The following is a 22,899-nucleotide window of genomic DNA, read 5'->3' as shown; positions in this document are numbered from 1 at the left end:
AATGGCCTAGAAACTCGACCCTTATCAGTTATGTGAAGGCAAACATGGCTATGCAATCTGAGGCTTTATTCCATGCCCACCTTGTTCTTGTCAGCCCACACCATGAGAACAAGTAAGTCTCCTGTCTCTATTTCATCCTCCTGTAGAAGACTGAGTGAAGAGATTACTCTCTTCCCAAGAAACTTGTTCTTCCCCTGAAACTTAAAAACTCCAATGCATAAAAACATCTAGATTTTAATTCAGGGAAAGTGGTTCATTGGTAACGTTCTATCCACAGTACCATACATATAAGACAGAGAGAGAGAGAGAGAGAGAGAGAGAGAGAGAGAGAGAGAGAGAGAGAGAGGAGGGAGAGAAGGAGGGAGGGAGGGAGGGAGGGAGGGAGGGAGGGAGGGAGGGAGGGAGGGAAGGAGGGGAGCAGGGAGGAAAAACAAAGGAAAGAAAAATTTAGAAAAAAGAAATCTACACTCCACCAATTTATCTCTGAGAATTCTAACACAGCAAAAGAACTAGGGAGAGTCAAATTTTCCTTTAATTACAACCGACATTGGTTAGGCTGTTGGAACAGCTGTCTGATGTCCAAAGAGCCTCTGGAACCCTGACAGAGGAAAGATACCTTTGTATTCAAGGAAGATGGATTTCAGTTCTGAAGTGCCTTAACAGGGAGCTGGCAGAGATTAACTGCCCCTTTCTTAGAATGTTTCAAAAACACAAGAAAAATTATATACAATAGTAAAGGTATATCAGTAATAATACTCATAAACAAAAAAATAATACAGCTTTGTGTTTGTTTAGCATAACCTTTCATGAAGGCTATGTTTTAAAGTGATTAGCTTAAAAATAATTTGGTAATATTCTCAAAATAGCAATCATGTTGACTTTCAAACACTAAATGTATACTTTACAATAAAGTATGATCTTTCAAAAATATATAATCATTAAGCAATTAGTACAACATCCAAAAAAAGACCATGAGAAAAAACAGCCATGAAAATAATCACCAAATAAAGGAAATCAGATTGAGTGTTGTGAATAAAGAGGAAAATTAAAAATCATAAGAAGGATGGGACTAGAGAGCTGGCTCAGTGATTAAGAACACTGGTCACTATTGCAGAGGACTCTGGGTTGACTCCTAGAACCTACATGGTGACTCATACACATCTGTAATTCCAGTTCCAGGGGGTCTGACACCTTCTCCTGACCTCTGTGGGCATCAGGCATGCGCATGGTGTACAAAAATGCATGCAGACAAAACACTCACACACATAAAATTTAAAAATAAATTAACCTTAAAAGGGAAAGCCAATAAACAAAAGTCATAAGGAACCTAAAGGAACACACCACTGAACAAAGCAGCTGCACCAAAGGCATGTTCTTGCTCCTACACATATTGGCCAGCTTTCAACCAACCTGCCCAACCAAGAGTCATTGCTACTATATCATCACCACTGGCTGATGCATCATCATTGGTTCATGTATTCTGCCTGCTTCCAAGTACCTCCTTTGGGCCTGCCCAATTAGCAAAGTATTTATGTACTCACTATTCAGTGAAGAAACGGGCAATGCCATACTGGCCAATATCCTCCCTGTTCTCCAGCAGCTGGCACACTGCATCCTCCATGTACGTGAGGACATGTCGCTGGGCTGCAAACAGAAAAAAAGAAAGGAAAAATGGGAGAGATTAAAAAACAAAGAGTTCTCCCAATCCCAACGAGAAGCCATGTAAGTCAATGTGTTATTGCTGACCTGGGGGAATGGATTAGAATAGAGAGACACAGCTTTCTGCCCATTACTGAGCTATGACCCCAAAGAGTGAAAGAGATGAGAGCAAAATATGACCTGCTGAGACCTGACTAGCTCAGCACTGCCTTCCATTCTTGTTGTCAATAACCAAGAACTTCAGGGCCTCTTTCCTGCAGGCTCTTTCCTCTGCACTTCCCATCCTCTCCCATCTGTGAATGGGCGAAATTATATTCCAGGAAATGGTTGATCTTATCCTAAAGAAAATTCAGATCTCTAATTTTAAAAAAAATCACTGGAAAAGGTTAAGGAACATGAAAATTTCAGTACTGTCACGGTTGAACATCAAGAACCTTGGAACACAGCAAAAACTTAGTAGTTACACTTATTATTAGATATACACAGCCTGCATTTGTTGTTACTGGGAAATGTGTGAACTAATCACCATCTTGTCAAAATAAGCTTGACACGGAAAGACAAGTATCAAAGAGACTGAGGAGAGGGACACAGAGGGTAGAAGAAAGGAGGGTGGATATGATCAATGCATGATGTACATACGTATATAGAAAAGTCACAGTAAAATCAATTTGTATAATAATTAACAATAATGTTCAATAATAATGTTATTAATTAAAATTAATTTTATAAAACATGGTCTTGTAAAGATAGATTAGAGAGAGAGAGAGAGATACAGAGATACATTTATTTATTGGTTTTTTTTTTTTTTTTTTTTTTTTTTGTGAGACAGGATTTCGATACATAGCCTTGCCTACTCTAGAATCACTATGCAGACTAGGCTGGCCTTGAACTCACAGAGATCTGCCTGCCTCTGCCTTCCAAACTGGGATTAAGGACCTGTGCCTCTGTGCCCAGTATAATAGTACTAATGTAAAGTTGGAAAGACCTGGGTTTGAATGGTTACCTTTTGGAGCTTAATTTTGGATATTTACTTAACTTATACTTGTTTGGACCTTTATCTAGTATACAAAGCTATGTAATTTACTTGTACAGTAAAGACAAACAGGAAAAGGAGTAAAAAAGGAGTAAAGATGCTTGTAAGCCAGTCTTGAGAGTAAAGCTGTAAAATACATGTCAAATTCTAACACTGTTCTCAAAGTATTAATCATCATAATGAAGTATATTAAACTGAGAAAAAAAAAACACAGCCAGACTAATATTAAAACATAGCCACATTTTCACTACTGTATTCCCCTTCCCTTCTACCCACTTAACACTGATCTTACAAAACCCTTCCTTCCTTGGGTCTTCTGGCTTCTGATGACTTACCCGCACCTGAGGCTAAAACAAGAATTCAATATGTCCTCCCCCTTTTGATAATAGAAATGAAAGAACTTCTACTTAGAAGCAAACCCTGCTGCCTCTCCTCCCTAGCTCCAGGGACTAAGAGTCAGCGGGAGTGTTTTTATAGCAGTTAGAATCAAAGTATTTTCATCCCAAGGGATAGAAAAGGATAATTTTTTTAAAACTAGACAGTAGGGGGGTGAGATTGTACTAGTCTAACATTTATTTTCCAGTCAGATACTTGGTTTCCTATATTACAAATAACACTATTTTTGAGCCCCTATCCAACTTATTGAACAATGTGCCAGGTAATATACTAATTGTTCTAATGCATTATTTCATTTAATATCAGCAACCATTTTCTGGTATTTGTAGACTTCTATTTTATAGTTGGGACAGTTGAGACTTAAAGAATTAAAGCAACTTGCTCAAGATCACAGAGCTAGTAGTAAGAGCTTCAGTCCAAGGTTTATCTTGTTCAAGCATCCGCTATGCTCTTCACAAAATGCCTCATCATTAACACTTTGCAATCAGCCATGGTAGTAAAGTTATCTTCATGTTACCCAGAACATAAGGCATGAGTATAGCAAAATCACTTGAGGGATGGGATCCATCCTGTCCATGTGAACTGTGGGCATACATGTACGCACATGAGGGTCACGTGTGTGAGCACTTTTTTGTCCTGTCCCTGCCTGCATACCGACTAGCATCTGTGTGAAGTCAGGACTTGTCTCCAGGTTTCCGAGTGTCTTACCAAGGACCATTCATTCTACTACAAAGTATTCACCCCACCCCTTCGAAGGTCACTGAGTGGAACTAGAAAGCACTGGTGCTGTCTTTAATCTGGGCTAAGGGTAGGAGTTAAAAAGCCACAGGGACAGAAGGGAAAGGCTCCTCTGTGGGAATTCCGACCAGCCAAGAGCAAGTGTGAAGCTCTGTCTAATTGCTCTTGCTGTTTTCCTCCCCTGCGGTTCTTATCAGTCTAGTGCTCTCAGTGGTTAAATGCACCACCCAGCCCTGAAAATCCTTATAGTTGATCACACTTCAATAAGACTTAGTAAGTCCAGCAATAAACGTAGAGAGTGCTGCTTTGTACTGGTTTGTAAATGCAAAGGAATAGGCTTTAATTTATGTGAGTGATTAAAGAATTCAAACAGCACACCTGCACCCCTGAGGGGAAAGATATCTGGGCACCTGAGCTGCTTTTTTGGAGAAGGAGAAGCATTTCAGACTGGCTTTTCCTCTTCTGCTTTGCTGTGACTTCCACAACATGATCAGGATTAAGTCTTCCAACCCATACCAATAAGACTTCACTGGTCTGAAATCCCCATTAACGCCTAGTTGCAAAAGTCATGATCTGATAGCATTGTCTGGGATAGTCACTTATACTTTCATCATGCTAAAATGAAAGAGCCAAGTAAAGTGAAGTATAAACACTGCCTGATCCTTAAATGCACCAAGGGAGTGACAGAAACTGTGGATCAGAAACGTCTTGGTTCTGTTGACTCAGACTATGCTGATCACTCTACCTCTTTTTTGTTGTTTCTCTGTATAGCTCTGGCTGTCCTGGAACTTGCCCCCTAGACCAGGCCGGCCTCAAACTCACTGAGATCCATCTGTCTTTGAGTTCTGGGAATAAATGTGTGCATCACCACCACCCAGCCACTCTACCTCATTATACAGCAGTGGCTCCTGCTTTAAAATGGTTGGGACTAAAAATGTGTCTGATAAAAAGCTACTTTAATCCAGCAATCAGAAGAGGCAGGTGGATGTCTGTGAGTTCCAGGACAGACTGGTCTACAGGACTATAAAGAGAGAACTTGTCTCAAAAAACAAACAACAACAAAAAGATTTTATATCTATAATAATTTACATAATCATATACCCATTTTAGCTATGGCTTTTAAACTTGAGGGAAGTGTTCACTTATTAACTGCTAATTACTCAGAGAGCCCTAATTTACATGGGGAAAGTCCAAAATGGTTTCCTTTTACTCTCTTCCCAAACATAAATACCATCAAAGTGCTAGCTATTTATTTCACAATTAAATGATAAGGGAGCCTATTTGGAAATCCTTGCTTGAGGGGGTGTAGAATTTCCACCTACAACATTAGTTACACCATTTTCACTTTTAAATTATCATTTAAAACAGTCTCAACACTTGAATAAACAAGTCTTACCAGGAATATATTAATGAGTTACTATACATGCTATCAATATATACAAGGGAATAGTAGTGTAGGAAAAGGCAGAGTGTATGTATACATATATTCTATCTTAAACCTGATTTTCTCCTCTCATTCCAGAACTTTTTTGAAGCACTCTTTGTTCTTTGGGCTCTCAAAGGCTGGACAGCACAAATAAACATCTGTTACACTAAATTCAAAGTTCTTTAGGATGAGGAAACTAAGTCTGCTTAGCCACCAGCCTGTCATGTAAACTACTTATAGGTCTCAAGTTCAATATAATTTATAAACTACTAACATCATCCTATATATGATCATGTGGGGTATAAACAAATAGCTAAATGGATTAACAAGTTACCAGACTTCTAAGTCTATTATCTCTATCATCCATCTTTCTTGGTATTATCTGCGTCTCAGGAAACAGTGTGTTCTGCTAAAACATTTATCATCTGCAACAGCATCTTTGATCTTAGCCCACACTAAACCAATTGCCCTTGACCAAAAGGGATGAGGAAATGAGAAAAAAACTGTCACATTTAATTCCCATACAGCTCAGGGAAGTAGGCAACAGTTTCTTTTGCAGCAGAGAGGGGTGAGGGAGCTGAGGTCTGTGAAACTGGCCAAGGATTCACACCCAGGTTTGCCCCAAACCTGAAGTTCTTCCATTGGACTTCACTACCACTCAAAGTAAAGAGCAAGTTGGTTTACTCTTCTAATTCCAGCACTCATGAGCCTGAGGCAAGAGGATTGTTACAAGTTCAAGACTAGCCAGGGCTACACAGCAAGACTGTCTCAATGAAACAAAGAGGAAGGAGAACAAAACAAGAAAAATCCCAAATCTTCCATGTGTCCCTTCTAACATTAGCTTTTCACTGTTAACACTAGGAAAGGTGCTTATATGGGTAAACTGGACAGTTAAGTTAAAACTTTATTAAACATCTCTAGACTTTTGTCTTTTAGGCTTTCAAAAATCCACATTCTAATTTTGTTTACAGGTTCACATGACACTGACAAAATACAGACTAGTTGATGAGTAGCGTTTCTCTTCAGTTTAAGAGGCAGACTTTTTTTCATTCCTTTTTCTAGTTTCCTTATCTTATTGAGGTAAGGTCTCAGGTAGTCCAGGCAGGCTTTGAACTCATTATGTAGATGACTTTGGACTTCTGATCTTCCTGCCTCCACTTCCCTGAATATACACACCAGGACTTTGGACATGTGAAGCAAGCATTCTACTAACTGAGTTGCATTCCCACCCTAAGAAGAATGCTTTCAAAAAATACAGAAATAAGGGCTAGCAACATGGCTCAGAGGTAGAGATACTTGCCACAAAGCCTGACCTTTTGAGTATAATCCTCAAAACCCACATGGTGGAAAGGAAAAAGCTGACTTCCAAAAGTTGTCTTCCAACCTCTAAACATGTACCACATGGCATGTTCACACCTCTGCCCCATACACAAACAAAATAAATAAATAACACAAAATAAATAAATAAATAAAAATTTTAAAGTTTTTTTTGTCTTTTTTAGAGACAAGGTTTCTCTGTGTAGCCTTAGCTGTCCTGGAACTCATTCTATAGATCAGGCTGGGCTTGAACTCAGAGCTCCACCTGCCTTTGCCTCCAGAGTGCTGGGATTAAAGGCATGTGCTATCACAGCCTGTCTTAAAAAAATATTTTTAAAATATCTAGAAATACACATTGTAGTTTTGCTTTGTTTTTATCTAAATGACAAAAATATAAATGTACCTTGTTTCCACTTGATGTCTGGCTAATTTTCATAAAACAATACAAAAATTAATTTACCTTTGGGTATTTCCCAAAGGTACATATTTGACTACTGATATACATTTAAGTTGTCTTAATATATTTTTACTGTAACAAATTGCACTGTATTCAACCCCTCCCACCCCTACTTAAATACTAAGGATCAAAACCAGTGCTTTGTGCATGGTCAGCACAAACTGCCTGAGAGCCCCAGCCCCCCAACATACTTGCACATTTCCCTGCACATATGTACAAGAGTTTTTACTATAAAGTAGTCCCCTCAAAATAGAATTGGCATTTTATAGGATACATGTATCTTCTCATTTACAGAAACAAACAACAAACATTGCTATTCCAAGCTGGACCTAGTGGTGCATGCCTATAATCTCAGTACTTAGGAGGGGAAGACAAAAGGGTCAGGAGCTCAAGGCAAGCCTCAGTTGCATAATAAGCTGGAGGCCATGTTGCAATTGTCTGAGAATCTGTCTCAAAAATCTAAAACAAGTTACAAAAAAGTGGCAATTCCAATTTCTGGCCTCAGCAATATTTGCTTTCACTACCCTTGACCTAAAATTTACTAATTTTGCTAATTTAGCAAAATAAAATACCTTTTGTTACTTTTAGTTTCCTTATTTATTTATTTTTTGAAACAGGGTCTCATTATGCATCCTTGGCTAGCCTGAAATTCCCTATGAAGACCAGGTTGCCTTGAATTTACAGGGATCTTCCTGCCTCTGCCTCCCAAGTTCAGGGGCTAAACACATATATCACCACCCTCTGCAGCCTTTTAGTTTTATTGATTCCAAATAATGCTGTGTGTATTTCAATGGGAGGTTTGTTTTGTATTTCGCCTATTAACTAACATCCTGTTCATATTTTTACTAACTGTAATAGAAAAGGTTAAAAGGCTAGTCAGTTATGAAGATAGACTCTAAACTCAGATTTTTGGTCTGGACTGCACAACACAGCCACCCTTAAATAGTTACACTAATTGCAATTGTGGGGGCACCCACTCACAATCCCAGCTACTGGAAAGGCTGAGGCAGAAGTTCTCTAGCCACCATACTCAAAAAAAAAAAAAAAAAAAAAAAAAGCAGTGTTATATATACCAAACAGAGTATTCTGAGGACAAATTTACAAATTAAAGAACAATCTTTTACATTAATAGTTAATTATAAAACAGACAAAACTAATACATTGCCTCTGTGTAGCCAAACCACCAGAATACAGCTACATAGCTAGTCACACTCAATTACCCAAAGGCATGCCAGAAGGAACAAAGCACAACACACGAGCTAACATCATCTGTGACAACCACAAAGCAAGAGGTGCCTAAAGATCTCTATGTAGAGGATAAAAAAACTAAAGTCTACTTCTCTCAGCCCAAAGAGGCACTGTACCAGTTAACAGTTATGCAGAACTGAGAGTCCTGCCATTCAAACAGTCTCTGGCCAGTCATTAATCCTCCCCTCTCCCTTCTCCTTCCCTAAAACTGGCAATACATTTTGAGGAAGTCAATTAAGGCTGAGTGCTTAAATTCCATTGCCATAACATTTCCAGACTAAATCTCATAATACAGAATTAGTAGGTTGGAGTCCAGCAATTCCAAATACCAGAAACTCAGAATTTTTTTTTTTTTTTTAAGGAGGCTTCCATCAAGATTCAGGCTTGGAAAACTCAGTTAGCTGATCATAACAGAATGTACTCTTGAACACCAGAAGACTCTAACGTGGCATTTACACTTCCCACAGTTACAACTAAGGAACCCATGAAGAACCAAGTAATGCCTGTCATAACAAAAATTTTGCAAAGACAGTTACCCATGGAGGAATGCAGTTATCAAGTTAACGTGCATAAAAATCTATTTTCCAGAAATCATGATAGGTTTTAGGTTTCAAACCCCAACCCAACCCTGTAAATTATCAATCCTGGGATCAGTGGCATTCCACTTACAATGTTACATCAGGCAATGAATAGAAAGCCACAGGGTAAAAATGAATTACCCAAAGTTGTAGTTCTTGGAGGGCAATTTACACATCATGATTAAATTCAGAGTTCCTTACATCAGCAATGTGAGATTTAATTCAAGTTGGTAATAATAGCCATAAGATACTAACGTAAAACTTTAGAATTTACCTGATATTTTACGTTAAAGTATTTTGTTTTTTAAATAGCTGGCACTCACATAACAGTAACAGCTAGTCACTTCCCCCACAATGGCAACTAGACGAGTCTCATTTAAGTTGGCTAAACCTCATGGGCTTAGAATTCCTACCCTTTCGCCTTGTATAGAGAAGGCATCTGTGTAAAGATGGAGATTGCTTTCAAATGGCAGGCTCACCTGTCAAATCCCCACTAAGAGCTGTCCACAGCCTGCTCATGGATATGGCTGTAACAATGCTTGGTAATCCCAGTCATTTCTATGTTTGTTACAAAAGCAAGGAGGCCATTGTAGATATTTATAGATGCCCCAGAGGCCCAGGCCAAAGTGCACAAAACCCACATGGGATGAATGACTGACGCACTGGGTTGGCAGGGGGGCCCAGTTTACTTTACTCACAAGACCCATGCTAACATTTAGCATACTATCTGCATTAATGGTATAAAGCACTACCAAACACCCTACGAAAATATAAATTGGGTCATTTTACCAAACCAATAATCCTTGATTCATTACTTTTAAGAAGGTTATACTAGCCAATCCTGCATTCCCACCAGGCCCAGGTCAAATGCCATCCATCTATGAAAGTGTTCCCGAATTCTCTTCCAGCTACACACATTTTTATTTTATGAACCACCTAACACCTATCCTAGACGTGTCCCTGGCACCTTCTCCTGGACACAGGCTACTCCTGCTACCTACATGCAACACATTTTGTCACCTCCTGTTCTTAAAAATAGGCAGGTATCATGACTCATTTATCTTTTACCCCTTTAACATTCAGGGTCATTTGGCATCTTCCACACAACAGTCATTCAAATGTTTACTGACTGACTGCATAAACTGTGCTACTTTTTATCAATGCAAGCACCACAGGCCTGTGCTTCCCAGGTGGGAAATACCCAGTACCAAAACACACTCTACAATATTAGGGTTCTTGCAGTAAGCCACTTTTGTCCTCTTCTCAACCACTCTTCATGCTGCCTTTTTACTGCCTTCTCTCTATTCCAATGAGAAAGCACTTGTTCCTTCTATTGTTACTAAGAGCCTCATTATGTTCAAGGTAAAGTGAAAAACTGCATTCGATGCAATTACCAGTTCCTCACAAATTTGGGGGCTACTTGTCATTTGAACATCCAGGACTTGAATAAAAGAAAGTCCAAATTCTTTTCACTGCTAAAAACTATTTTCTTTTTAGACAGAATGGAAGTCCACAGCACAGGAAGCAGTGTTCAGTAAGCCACCGTTCATAAACAGCTTTGCTGAAAGCATAACAAAGGTTCTGTTGTACTCTTGCACGGCAAGGCCAGTGAGCAGCAGGAGCAGATGAACTCTTTAAGAAGCAAGGGTTCTGTCTTCATGCAAATGTTTGCATTAATAAAAAATGAAGAAAAAGATATAGAAAACGCAGGCTAGCTGGATATAATAGGTTAGTAAATGGGAGGTTTTTCACATTTTCCAGGCGGAGTCAGCAGGCCTTTTAAAAACTTTGTCATTCTGAACATTTCACAGACATCACAAGAAAGACATGCAAATAACAGAAGCAAATCAAAGGACGTCCTGCTGCTCTGCTGGCGCCTCCCTCATCCATGCCTGGTTTGTCATTTTCTGTTAACCCTAGTGCTGGCTGCTATTTTGTTGAGGAATGGAGTCCCTAGCCCAAGTGGCAGTACATGTCCAGCCAGCTGGCCCCAGCACTGATAACATTACAATGCAAGCCATGTACTACCACTCAGGGACACGTGCTGCCAGGCAACAAGTGCAGTGTGTGATTTTTACACACTTGGTTTGCAAATCTGCATGGGAAAGAACCTCTAACAAGCCACTTCAGAAGATGTGGTCTTCTCAAGTGTGCACATCACTAAGTAGTTCTCTGAAGTATTTGTGAGGCTCTGTCCTTCAAAGTGAAGTAAGTATACAGTCAGGACCATAAAATAAAAACCTATGGGGGAGGATTAGCTATTATCTACCAAAGCTGTGCACTATGTGCTTAGCCTATGTTGTCTCATTTAATCTTCACAACCACAAACTAAAACAGATATCTATCCCATTTTATAGCTGAGAAAACTGAGGTTTAAGGAGGTTATATAATTATCCAAGGACACTTAGATAATAATGGAAGCCAAGGCTCAAAACCATATGTTGGCAAGTTCCCCACCACTCCATACATTTTATTACACACATTTTTCCCCCCTTTGAGGGAATGGGGAATGGACCAGAGTCTGGTATATGACAGGCAAGTGCTGTAGTGCTGAGCTAAACTCCTAGCCCATATATGACATTGCAAAACCACCAGGATAGCCCTCCTTCTCCATTTTAATCATCTGGACAATTTATTGTCCATTTTTAAGAGTGAGCGGCTTTAGAGCTGGACACAGTGGCTTCTATCCATAATCCCAGTACTCAGGAGGCTGAGGTGGGAGAATCACCAAGAGCTGGAGGCTAGCCTGGACTATATATAAGCTCCAGGACAGTTAGCTACTGAGAAAGACTCTGTACCCACCTCCGCCACAAAAAAAGATGAAGTGGCTTTTTTAGGTTGTGATAAAAATCTGATTTAAGAAGCACGCCTTTAATCCCAGCACTCGGGAGGCAGAGGCAGGAGGATCTCTGTGAGTTCAAGGCCAGCCTGGTCTACAGAGTGAGTTCCAGGACAGGCTGGAAAACAATACAGAGAAACCCTATCTCAAAAAACAAAATAAATAAATAAATAAAAGAAGAAGCAGATGTTTTATCATAGAAAAGGGGATATATTTAGTCTGTACACAGCATCCAAGAATCTCCTAAAAGTCTTTTATAGATCCTTGGGGGTTTCACCACCTACGGGAAAAAGAAAAGGAAGAAACAATGGCAGTAGAACACACATCTCTTTCCCTACATACAGACAGTCTGTTTTCTTTTTATCTTTCTCCTACCACTCTCCTCAAGTTTATGCAACAACATAATGATGGCCACTAAAACCCCCAACCTGCAAATTCCCTGTCCTCCAACACACTGTTCCTCTACCAGGAAATCAATTAAGCTCTGCCACAGACTCTGTCCCATCGGCCTCTGGATTGCACAGCGCTCCTTCCATTCCCACAGTTTTGCTTTCCATGGTCTCAGTTACTGCAGTCAGAAATATGTAAGTACAGGGTTCAGTAGTACATGAGGTCTGCCGATAAGGGAGTGCTGGGCACAGCAGTCACTACATTACTGCTTCATCACTGCTCCTAAATTACAAAGCTTAAGATGCAGGATTCTCCATTTACACTGTTCAACTCCAATCATTTTACCAGTAAGTAAACCAGACAGTCCTTACTTTATGCCCTCTTAATTCAGGATGCACAATTTTTAGGTTTATTTACATATGACTTTGAACTTTTTTATATTTCCATGTATAATCATAATGCTGAAGTTTCTCTTTGAACAAAGTAAACAAATCACAACAAAACTGAACATTGTGTTTCCTTGGAGATCAAAAAAGCTAAAGAAAAAGGAACTAAAAACATGTGCACACAGAGGGTTCAAACTGAGCTCACCAACCTCTCCATTTCCACGATGTTTCCTTTTTCATTTTTCTGCCTTTTAAAACTTTACTTGCTACTATATTTCTCATAATTTTATCACATATCCTCTTGTGAGATAGTATTTATTTATTTACTTACTTATATGAACATTGATTTGGCCAGGCAGTAGTAGCACACATCTTTAATCCCAGTACTTGGGAGTCAGAGGCAGGTGGATCTCTGAGAGTTTGAGGCCAACCTATTCTACAGAGCTAGTAATAGGATGACCAAAGCTACACAAAGAATCCATGTCTCAATAAATAAATAAATAAATAAATAAATAAATAAATAAATATTGATTTTGTTTTCTGCTAGAAACCTTAAATTTTTACTTTAATCAAAATAATTTATTAGTTCTCTAATGGAAATATATTATCTTTTATTTTATCTCTTGTTCCTCAAATCTCCAGACACAAATTGGAATATGTATCTGAGGATAAAGACATCGCTAGAGTTTTCAAATACCAGTCTCTACCATAGATTATGTAAATTATGGCTATTTTCTCTTATTTTATTACTATTGATGACAGGGTTTTATTGTCCTGCTGGCCTGGAACTTGCTATGTTGATCAGGCTGGCCTCTACCTCCCAAGAACACACTGCATGTGATATTTCCTTTTATAAATCATTCTCCCTTCACAACACACACACACACACACACACACACACACACACATTCATGTAAAGATCACATTTCTTAGCTTCTCTTGTAGCTGCTTTGGTCATATGATTAAATTATAAAATACAGGCAAAACCTTTTGGGTCTTCTAGAAGGTACTTTGTTTAAGTAGTCTACCTCATCTAGGATTATCATCAATCAAAATCTTCAACAGTTCTACACCACCATCTCACATCCAGGCAGCCTGGCTCAACGACCATAACAAGAAAGTCCCATTGCTTTATACCTAGCTCAAACCACATATAAAAAATAACACAAAATGGTCCACAGGCCTAAACGTAAAGCTAGTACTATAAAACCCTCAGAATAATTAATATAGTTTAGGCAATAGTTTCATTGTGTTCAAAAAGTAAAAATAATCTAAATTATCCATCAACTGATTAACAAATACCCAAAATATGTTATACTATACAGCCAAATATTACTCAGCTATTAACAGCAAATGAAGTCTTGAAAACATTCCACAACATGCATAAACCTTGAAAACATGCTCAGACTGCAAAAGAAGTATCCAAAATAGATAAACTCATAGAGATAAAAGTAGATCAGTGGTTGCCAGGAGTTGGTATGGTGTTTTTGGGAAGAATGATAAAAGTTCTGGAGTTAGGGAGAGTAGGAAGATGGCTCAGTCAATAAAATGCTTTCATGCAAAAACAAGAACACCAGTTTAGGTTTCCTGCATCCACATTAAAGCCAAGTGTAGTCATGCACACCTGTAACCATGGCACTGAGGTGAGGGGAGACAGACGGGCATATGCCCAGAGCTCACCTGCCAGGCAGCCTAGCAAACTTGTGTGCTCTGGGCTCAGGAAGAGACTCTATCTCAAAAGATAAGGTGGATAAGGCTGGTAAGTTTTGTGGGATATTAGTTTAAGATGTGTTACCTTCGTGTTTATGCTGTGGACTATTTGTTTAATGATGCAAAAATGTGGTGCATTCTTTTATGTTTCATTGACCTCTGTAAAGCTATGTTACTTTACCTGTCTAAAACACTTGATTGGTGGGGGGGGGGCAGGCTAGAGAGATGGCTCAGTAGTTGAGAATGCTGACTGTTCTTCCAGAGAACCCAGGTTAAATTCCCAGCACCCACAGTGCAGCTAACAACTGTCTATAACTCCAAGATCTGACACTCTCACTCAGACAGACATGTAGGCAAAGTACCAATGCAAATAAATAAATTACTAAAAAACAACAACAAAAAAGACCCCACTTGATTATTCTAATAAAGAGTTGAATGGCCACTAGCTAGGAGGAAAGAGAAATAGGTGGGGCTGAAGGGCAAAGAGAATAAATAGGAGAAGTCCAGGGAAAATCAAGAGCAAGAAAGGAAAAGGAGAGGATGTTGTCAGGGGCCAGCCAGCCATATAGCCACATAGCCAGACACAGAGAAAGACAGACAGAAAGACAGAGAGAGAGAGAGAGAGAGAGAGAGAGAGAAGGAGGAGGAGGAGAAGAAAGGGAGGGAGGGAGGAAGAGAAAGAAGAAGGATATATAGAATAAAGAAAGGTAAGAAGCTCAGAGGCAAAATGTAGTTAAAGAGAAATGGGATAATTTAAGTTAGAAAAACTGGCTAGAAACAAGCCAACCTAAGGCCGGGCACTCATAAGTAAGCATAAATCTCCATGTATTTATTTGGGAGCTGGGTGGCAGGTTCCCAAAGAGTTAAAAACAAAAACAAAAACAAAACTCCCCACAGGTAAGATGACTCCATAGGTAAAGGCACTTACCACCAACCCTGACGACCTGAGTTTGATCCCTTTTGAGACTCACATGATGGAAGGTAAAAACTGTTCTGTGATCTCATGCACACAGTGGTATGTGTCAACACACACATATACAAACACATATACATGGAGACACATAAATAGTATGGGGAGTTATAGTAGAAGACACCCAAGAACAACCTCTGATCTTCACACAGAAGCATATACATATACAAATATACAGCACAAACACACAAGTTCTGGAATTTTATCATGATAGTGGTAGCACAAATTTGTGAACACAGAAAAAAAAAACCAAAAACATTGAATTCTACATTAAATTAAATTTAAAAGGATAAATCTTATGGTTAGATCAATTATCTCAATAAAAGATGACAGCTGAGGATTCAGTTTTCTTGCATGAGTATGTAGTGTTCGTGTGTGTGTGTGTGTGTGTGTGTGTGTGTGTGTGTGTGTGTGTGTGTGTGTTCAGGTGCATTGTCATATGTATATATCTGTGGAGGCCTTAGGCTAACATTGGGAGTTTTCTTAATGGCTCTCTACCTCATTCATTGAGGCAAGGGGTCTCACTTGAACATGGAGCTCCTTGTTTCAGCTAGTCTAACTATCCGGCTTGATCTAGGGATCCCATATCATGGCCTTCCAAAGGCTAGGATTATAGGTGGGCTGCTAAGCCCACCCAGCATTTACATGGGTTCTGGGAATCTGAACTCCTATTCTCAGTCTTCACACTTATATAGCAAATATTTCTAACAAGCTATCTCCTCAGCCATACAGAGATGTAGATTTTTAAGATGGGTTACATAAGAGCCTAAGATTTTGGAAAGTTGAAATAAGTAATAATTATCATAATATGTAGGAAAAAAGAAATTAAAGTCACTAACTTGAGAGAAGTTGGCAGAGGGTTTGCCTAGCATACAAGAAGCCCTGGATTTGATCCCCAGCATCATATAAACCATGCCACAGACACTAAGTTGTTCTGAAATTTCCTCCACTAAAGAAATTAGTTCTATTGTTTTAACTTAACCTCAGGCAAGTTCTTAGGACACTGGCAGAAGGCAGCCAGATTCTTTACCAAAAATATCACAGGAACAGCCTCTTGAGCAGCCCGTCCAAAGTTCTTATTACGCTCAGCACAAAGCACAACTGTCTTCCAGGTTTCCAAGTAAAATAAAACAAAATAAACAACAACACAGGTTCTACACAACAACACTACACTCTCTGATACTAACAATTATTTTCTATTGCTGTGATAGAATACCATGACAAAACTCAACTTATGGAAGAAAGTTTATTCTATTTAAGGTTCCAGAGGGAGAGTCCATAATGGCAGATGAAGCATGGCAGCCAGAGCAGGTGGCCAGAGCAGGAAGCTAAGAAATCTATCTTCAACAGCAAATGCAGAGTCAACTGGGAGTGGAGCTATAAACTCTCAGTGATATACTTCTTCAAGCAAAGTTTCACCTCTTAAAGGTTCCAAAACCTCCCCAAACAGTGACACCAACTAGGAACTAAGTGTTCAAAATACATGAGCTCACAGAGAACATTTGTCATCAAACCACAACACCATATGAATAAAGGTGGAAGGAGAAAATCAATTCCACAAAGTTGTTCAACCTTCACACATGCATGATAACACACACACAATAACATCATTTTCAGCATACCAAAAGCTGAGCTATGTTCTTATATATTTTACCAAAGAAATCTAGGGAACATATCATATATTGTATAAAAAATAAAAATAAATTGAAGTTCTATACTTAGATCTTTTTTTTTTTTTTTTTTTTAGATTATAACAACATTACATTTCCCTTTCCCTTTCCTCCATCCAAACTCTCCCATACACCCCTCCCTGCTCTCCTTCAAATTCGTGGCCTCTTTTTTCATTAGTTGTTATTATATGCACATATGTTTGTTTGTGTGTGTGTGTGTGTGTGTGTGTATTCCTAAATATCACTTACTCAGTCTGATGATACTTAAATCTTTACTGAAAAAAAAAAAAAAAACCTTACTGAATAGGAAAAAATATTTACTGAACTAAGAAGGAAAAAGCCTTCAGAAATAATAGAACCGGAAGGAAATCTCTACCAATACTACTTTGGAGTCAGATAAATTTATCTATTTATTTTTCTTTCTGTTTTTATTTTTTATTTTTCAAGACAGGATTTCTCTGTGTAGCCCTGGCTCTCCTGGAACTCTCTCTGTAGGCAAGGATGGTCTCAAACTCAGAGGTCTGCCTGCCTCTGCCTCCCACGTGTTGGGGATAAAGGCATGGAGTCTGATAGATTTCATTCAAACTTCAGCTCCACACATATTTTACTCAGTGACCTTGGATAAGTTACATGCCCTAAATCTATTTCCACAAGGAAAAGTAAGATTAGCCTCCTGTGAAGCCCAAAGGACATGGTCATATACCTCTTTATCCCTGATAATAGAATCACTCCAGTCAGCAAGAATGCTTATTTGAACCCACTTTTATTTAATACAGTGTTGGGCAGATGTACTGCCAAGCCACTATGCTTGCCTTATATTCTATGTTTAAAAGGGGGGGGGGGGGAAACAAGAGCTAGAGAAATGGCTCAGCAGTTAAGAGCATTTGATGATCTAGCAGAGGATCCAAGTTCAGTTCCTAGCACCCACCTGGTGGCTCACACCATCCATAACTCCAATTTCAGGGTTACAATGTTCTCTCCACGGGTACCACATACACACAAATGCAGGAAAAACACAGTTAAATAAAAATAATTTTAAAATAAGATGCTGCTTCTTTAAAAATAAATAAATAAGAGACATGAATCCTCCCTCAGATTTAGATTTCTAACAAAAAAATAAGATCTCAGAAATGAAGATATCCAATTACTACTAACTATAATCAGAAATAAAACATGAAATCCTGGCCATGTGGTAGTGGTGCACGCCTTTAATCCCAGCACTCAGGAGGCAGGTGTATCTCTGTGAGTTCGAGGCCAGCCTGTCTCAAGAGGAAAAAAAGAAGAAAAAATGATGAAGTCCTGAACTTGTAAAGGAACTTTAGGAGTCTTCTCAGGTATTGCTGCCCAAAATATGAAGAAAACAACTACAAAAATAGATTATATTTCAGTAATAATTCTGTCATTTAAAAATATAAACTGGGGGGTGAGAGACGGCTCCAGGGTTAAGAGAGCTTCCTGCTTTTGCAGAAGTTCTGAGTTCAGTTCTGAGCACCCACATCAGGTGTATCAAGTGTCTGTAACTCCAGGGCCAGGAATCTGACGCCCTCTTCTGGCCTCAAGTTGGCACTGCACTAATGTGCATAAACCCACATACAGACTAAAATCAACAACAAAAACAAATATAAACTGCTTCCTGGTATACCTTCTTATCTAAAACAAAAGCTGTTGTTATTAATTGGCTGAGTTTGAGAACTTTCAAGGTGGTGAGCCTACTGTTAAATCTTTCAACCATAGTGCTTTTCTCTCACCACACTAAGAAAAAATTCACAATGTGAGGTCAACCAACCACTTCTTGTAATTTGTTGCTGCTTTAGAAATATGAAATTAAAAAAAACAAATACCTACTGAAAAGTAAAGGCCAAAACTTGCCAGTGTCCAAACAAAGAAAAGATTAATAAGACTCAAAATAATTTTTGTAGTATAACCTTGAAGGGAAAAAAAGCAAAGCCGCTCTCCCTGAAGGTCTAGCTAATCTTCATTTACTTGTATGTTCACCATCCTCTGCATAATGGCCATCTGAGACTTAAAAAGGCAGCCATGCGTCTCAACAGCAGGTCTGATGATTTACAGACTATCAGGAAAGACAATTTAGATCTCATTCAATGGTTCACTTTCAAAGTTCCTGGCTTATATTAATTCATCTTCTCAGCCTTTGTGAGATAGCTCTTATCAACTCTGTTCGCTGGGGAAATTTGATCAATGAAAACAATAGCAGAATTTTTATTTACAAAACACTTTCCCTACAAAGAACTCCCCATAAATATCTTCTCCATCTCTCCACATTCTTATGAGGTTAAGTGGCACTATTCCTTTTGTCGTTTTCATTTTCACAGGTAAAACCCTACAGCCCAAAGAGCACAATGATTTATTCATACAGTGAACCCATATATCCTATATACTGCTTGGGATTACAAGACCACAAACTCAAATCTGAACTGTATATAATTCAAGGCCATTAAACTTTTAGTTTTTGCTATGATCAACTTTCAATATAACATTCCCAGAAGACTTGGGTTGTACATGTTGTTTAAGTTCATGTGTTCACTGTTTATAAAGAGTGTTATTATCATTTTTCTAAATTTGTCTCTTTAAGTTTGTCCAGATACTCAAAAGCTGATTTTTTTGTCTGTGCACTAGCATTGTAAATGATGTCATCAGGAATATTCAAAGTCTAAGACAAAGCTGCAGGGCTAATAAAAGCAATTCACTTGGGGGGAGAGCGCATTTCTTCTTTCCTTTTTCCTTTTTTCTTTTAAGTAGCTAACACACAAAGATGACTCATTAAGCCCAAAAGAGGTGACTATGGCATGTAAGGGCTTCTTATGCAGCCTTCCACAAAGAGACCTGAGTGGCAGCGTACAGCCTCCTCTTCTCTGCATTTTCCTCCAGGCAGAATGTGCATTTGTGTGGCTACATACACAATTATAATCTCCTCTGAAAGGCAATTCCTTCCATATGACAGGCTGAACAGTGGCCTGGGTGCTAGCCTCATGTTGTCCGAGCAGTGAACATGCTGAAATACCAGACACATTTAATCTCTCCTTTTTGGAAATCTAAGATGAGACAGAAGGGGTAAAGCTGGGAAGAACTCCACAGAGAGAAAAGGAGGGCAGCCCAAGTGCCCAGACTTACTTTCTCATGGGCTGGACTTCTTTGTGCTGTCGTCTACTTATCTGTCAACTGCAGGACTTTAGGGCATGAGAACCATGGAGCCCAGTGGTTCTGGCAGGCGCCACTCCATTTGACAAGCAAAGCCAAAGACATGTGGCCTTTGGTACATTTCACATTCATTGTTTCAAACATGCCTATTTTAAAATACATAATTTTCCCATTTCAAGAATGTTGTACATAAGTTGGCCACAGAAGGAATTCTGCCACAGGATTTTTTCCCCCCTAAGGAAGTGGGGATCCGGACACCACAACACTTGGGAGGTGGCTAGAAGGGATCAGGAGTTAAAGGCTATCCTCAACTATGTATCCAAGTAAAGCCAACCTGGGCTACATGAGACTCTCTCCAAAAATGAATGAATGAATGAATATGTGGCACAGCCCTAAAAATAAACAACAAAACAGTGGCACAGCCCTGTCCCTGCCAGCTGTCTGTGTCTGTTCACTGGGGGCTTGGAGAGTTATCCCAGGTGAGAGAACCCTGAGTTTAACAGACCCCTGGTGACATCCCGAGGCACAAGCAGATTTCTGTTTGTGATTACAGAAGCTGAATCCAAGATATGATCACTGTAAGCTCGGGGCCAGATAATAATGTTAACAAGACCTGAGCTACACAATAGGACAGCCAGGAAAAAGGTTCCTACTCTCTCCAAAGAAGAACGTTTAAAAGCTAATTCATTGAAGAAAAAGAATGGGCCTCGGAAAATGCCTTTTAAAACAGTATTTACTTTTAGTGGCCTCTTGCTAATCAAACAAAACTTATTCAAAAAGCTTTGATGAAAAATATATTTGATGATTTCAGCAGTAATTGCTTCATTTAAAGAAAGGTGCTTAAGAAGAACATATTTAGTGGGATCAGTAATTGGTAAATTCAGATGTGTTTGGGAAAATCCCTCCTCTCTTTGATAAATCATTAAAATTCTGTTCAGATAAATGTGTTTTGACTTGAAATTCCAATCATAGAATGAGCTATTTCCCAAGGCTGCTAGGGAAGTGGTACAAGGTCGACCCGAGCCAGAAAGAGGACCCGAATTACTTAACAAGGGTAAGTCTCCTTTCAGTCAAGGCATAGCACCCACACAGCTAAGGGCGGGATCTCCCGGAGATGCCCCAAAACTGTTCAACATTTCTTTCCTTCTGAAAATATCAACTTTAAAACACTGGTTAAATCTTCATTTGGGTAACCAAGGTGTAGAAACTGTTTTCAACCAAGAAAGTAAGCTTAGGTGTAATCAGGGTTTAAAGCCAAAAGCATCCAGGCAGGTTTTAATCACTCACCTTTTTTTTTTTTTTTTTTTTAAATCTATCAAAAAGAGGGTGGAGACATAAATGTCTCTTCACATGGTAGGGTTCAGTAACTATTTGCTAAACTAGATTCCTTCCTCCCATTTATTTTTCTGCTGCTTGAAGCAAACCATTCATTCAAGAACTGAGCACTTCACTTGGGCCAACCACTATACTAACTTCAGAGATACTGAGAAAAGCCTGCCTAATGTCTAATAAGAAACAGACATTAACCAAGGATCCAAGAGGAAAACCAAGGTAACTGATGAGAGCAGGAAGAGAAGCTCATGAATGCCTCTTCTGAACTATAAGTACCTTTGAAAACCCCAGTTACCTACTCAGCTTCCCTAGGTAAATAGTATATGTATGCAAGAGAAGAAGAAAAAGAAAAATGGTTGCCAACTTCTGGACAGAACTTGAAAGACTTTATTATTCCTTGAATATATAAGAGATAAACAAGGTTAGAAATTTTTAAAGAACTCTTTCTGAAATAACAATGAAATCACTCCGCAACTTATTTTGGAGAACTGGAAGTGACCAAGGGTCAGAAACCACAAGCCTTGGAATTCATCTGTTCCTCCCACTCCCCCTAACAATGGGCTACCAAGCCCTCAGAAAGGTGGAAGAGAGGGTGTAGGCTGAATTTCCAGTAACCACTTCCAAAGGGCACATCCCTGAACTAGTCCACCAAGGCAACTACCTGCTGTCCCTGCCATGCCCGAGAAAGAGCCTCCAGAACCACCACGCAGTGCACTCCACCATGATGCTCACTCCTCTGTCACTTGGGGCTCTGCTCACTGAAGAGTGTGCTCTATCTCCCATGAGCACTGCGTGGGAGTGGGGGTGGGGATGCTGCTTTAGATTACGCAGGAAGGGAAGGGATAGAAGGAAACGAGGCCATGTGAACAGTGCTATAGCTATTCTAAAGTGACTTGTGTTATAGTAATATGGTTTCCAAAGATTTACAATCAGGGTAACGCCTATATTTTATTTCATTTTGTTTCTGAAACAACCTAAACACTTTGAGTTCTGAAGGTAATTTCAGCTAATTAAGTACCAATGTTCTACAGTGTAGTATTGGGTTTGAAGGCTCACTAATTACATTTGAAACAAAAATAAATTTATCAGGATTCCTCCAAAAGCAAAAACTTACATGTTTGGCAGTCAGACAAATACATTTCATGTTATGGTATCAACAAATATAAAAAAAATTAGAAACACTTAAAAGTCTTTCAAGTTGAATGAATTCCACGTCAGAACCTTTGCCAAGAGACTGCATCAACTCCATGGCTGAAAAGGGCTGTATCAATGACTGTGATAGTGTCTTAGTTCAGGTACTCTAAGAAGCAGACACCCAAACAGGAGCAAACATGAAGAGACGTTCTGAAGGAAACACCTTGACCCAAAATGAGAAGGGGGTAGGGAAGCCAGGAAGGCTTCTCGACCATGATGCAAGCCTACTGTGAATAAAGGAGAAGCAGGGAGGCTGACCAATGATGTGGGAGTCCTCAACCAAAGCCACACCCCAGAGAGACACTTCCCATCCAAGTGGGTCGGTCTGACCCAGTCAATGACTGAAGGGAACGCACAGGGAGTGTGACCACCATATGAGAAAGGTGTTGGATTCAGA

General features: G+C 39.2%; 1 protein-coding gene across 2 annotated transcripts in view; it reads right to left on the bottom strand.

Annotated features, from left to right (window-relative positions):
• Cstpp1 (centriolar satellite-associated tubulin polyglutamylase complex regulator 1) overlaps window positions 1-22,899 on the bottom strand; it is a 162,458-nt gene that overhangs the window by 132,268 nt on the left and 7,291 nt on the right. For both annotated transcript variants that reach the window (XM_051184207.1, XM_051184206.1), the window contains exon 2: window positions 1,542-1,644. In XM_051184207.1, coding sequence (XP_051040164.1) covers window positions 1,542-1,644 — 103 coding nt within the window. The remainder of the gene's footprint in view (window positions 1-1,541; window positions 1,645-22,899) is intronic.

This window comes from Phodopus roborovskii, unplaced genomic scaffold (genome assembly GCF_943737965.1).
Source record: "Phodopus roborovskii unplaced genomic scaffold, PHOROB, whole genome shotgun sequence".
In the NCBI taxonomy this organism is placed as follows: Eukaryota; Metazoa; Chordata; class Mammalia; order Rodentia; family Cricetidae; genus Phodopus; species Phodopus roborovskii.
This window is presented reverse-complemented; position numbering and strand designations above follow the sequence as displayed.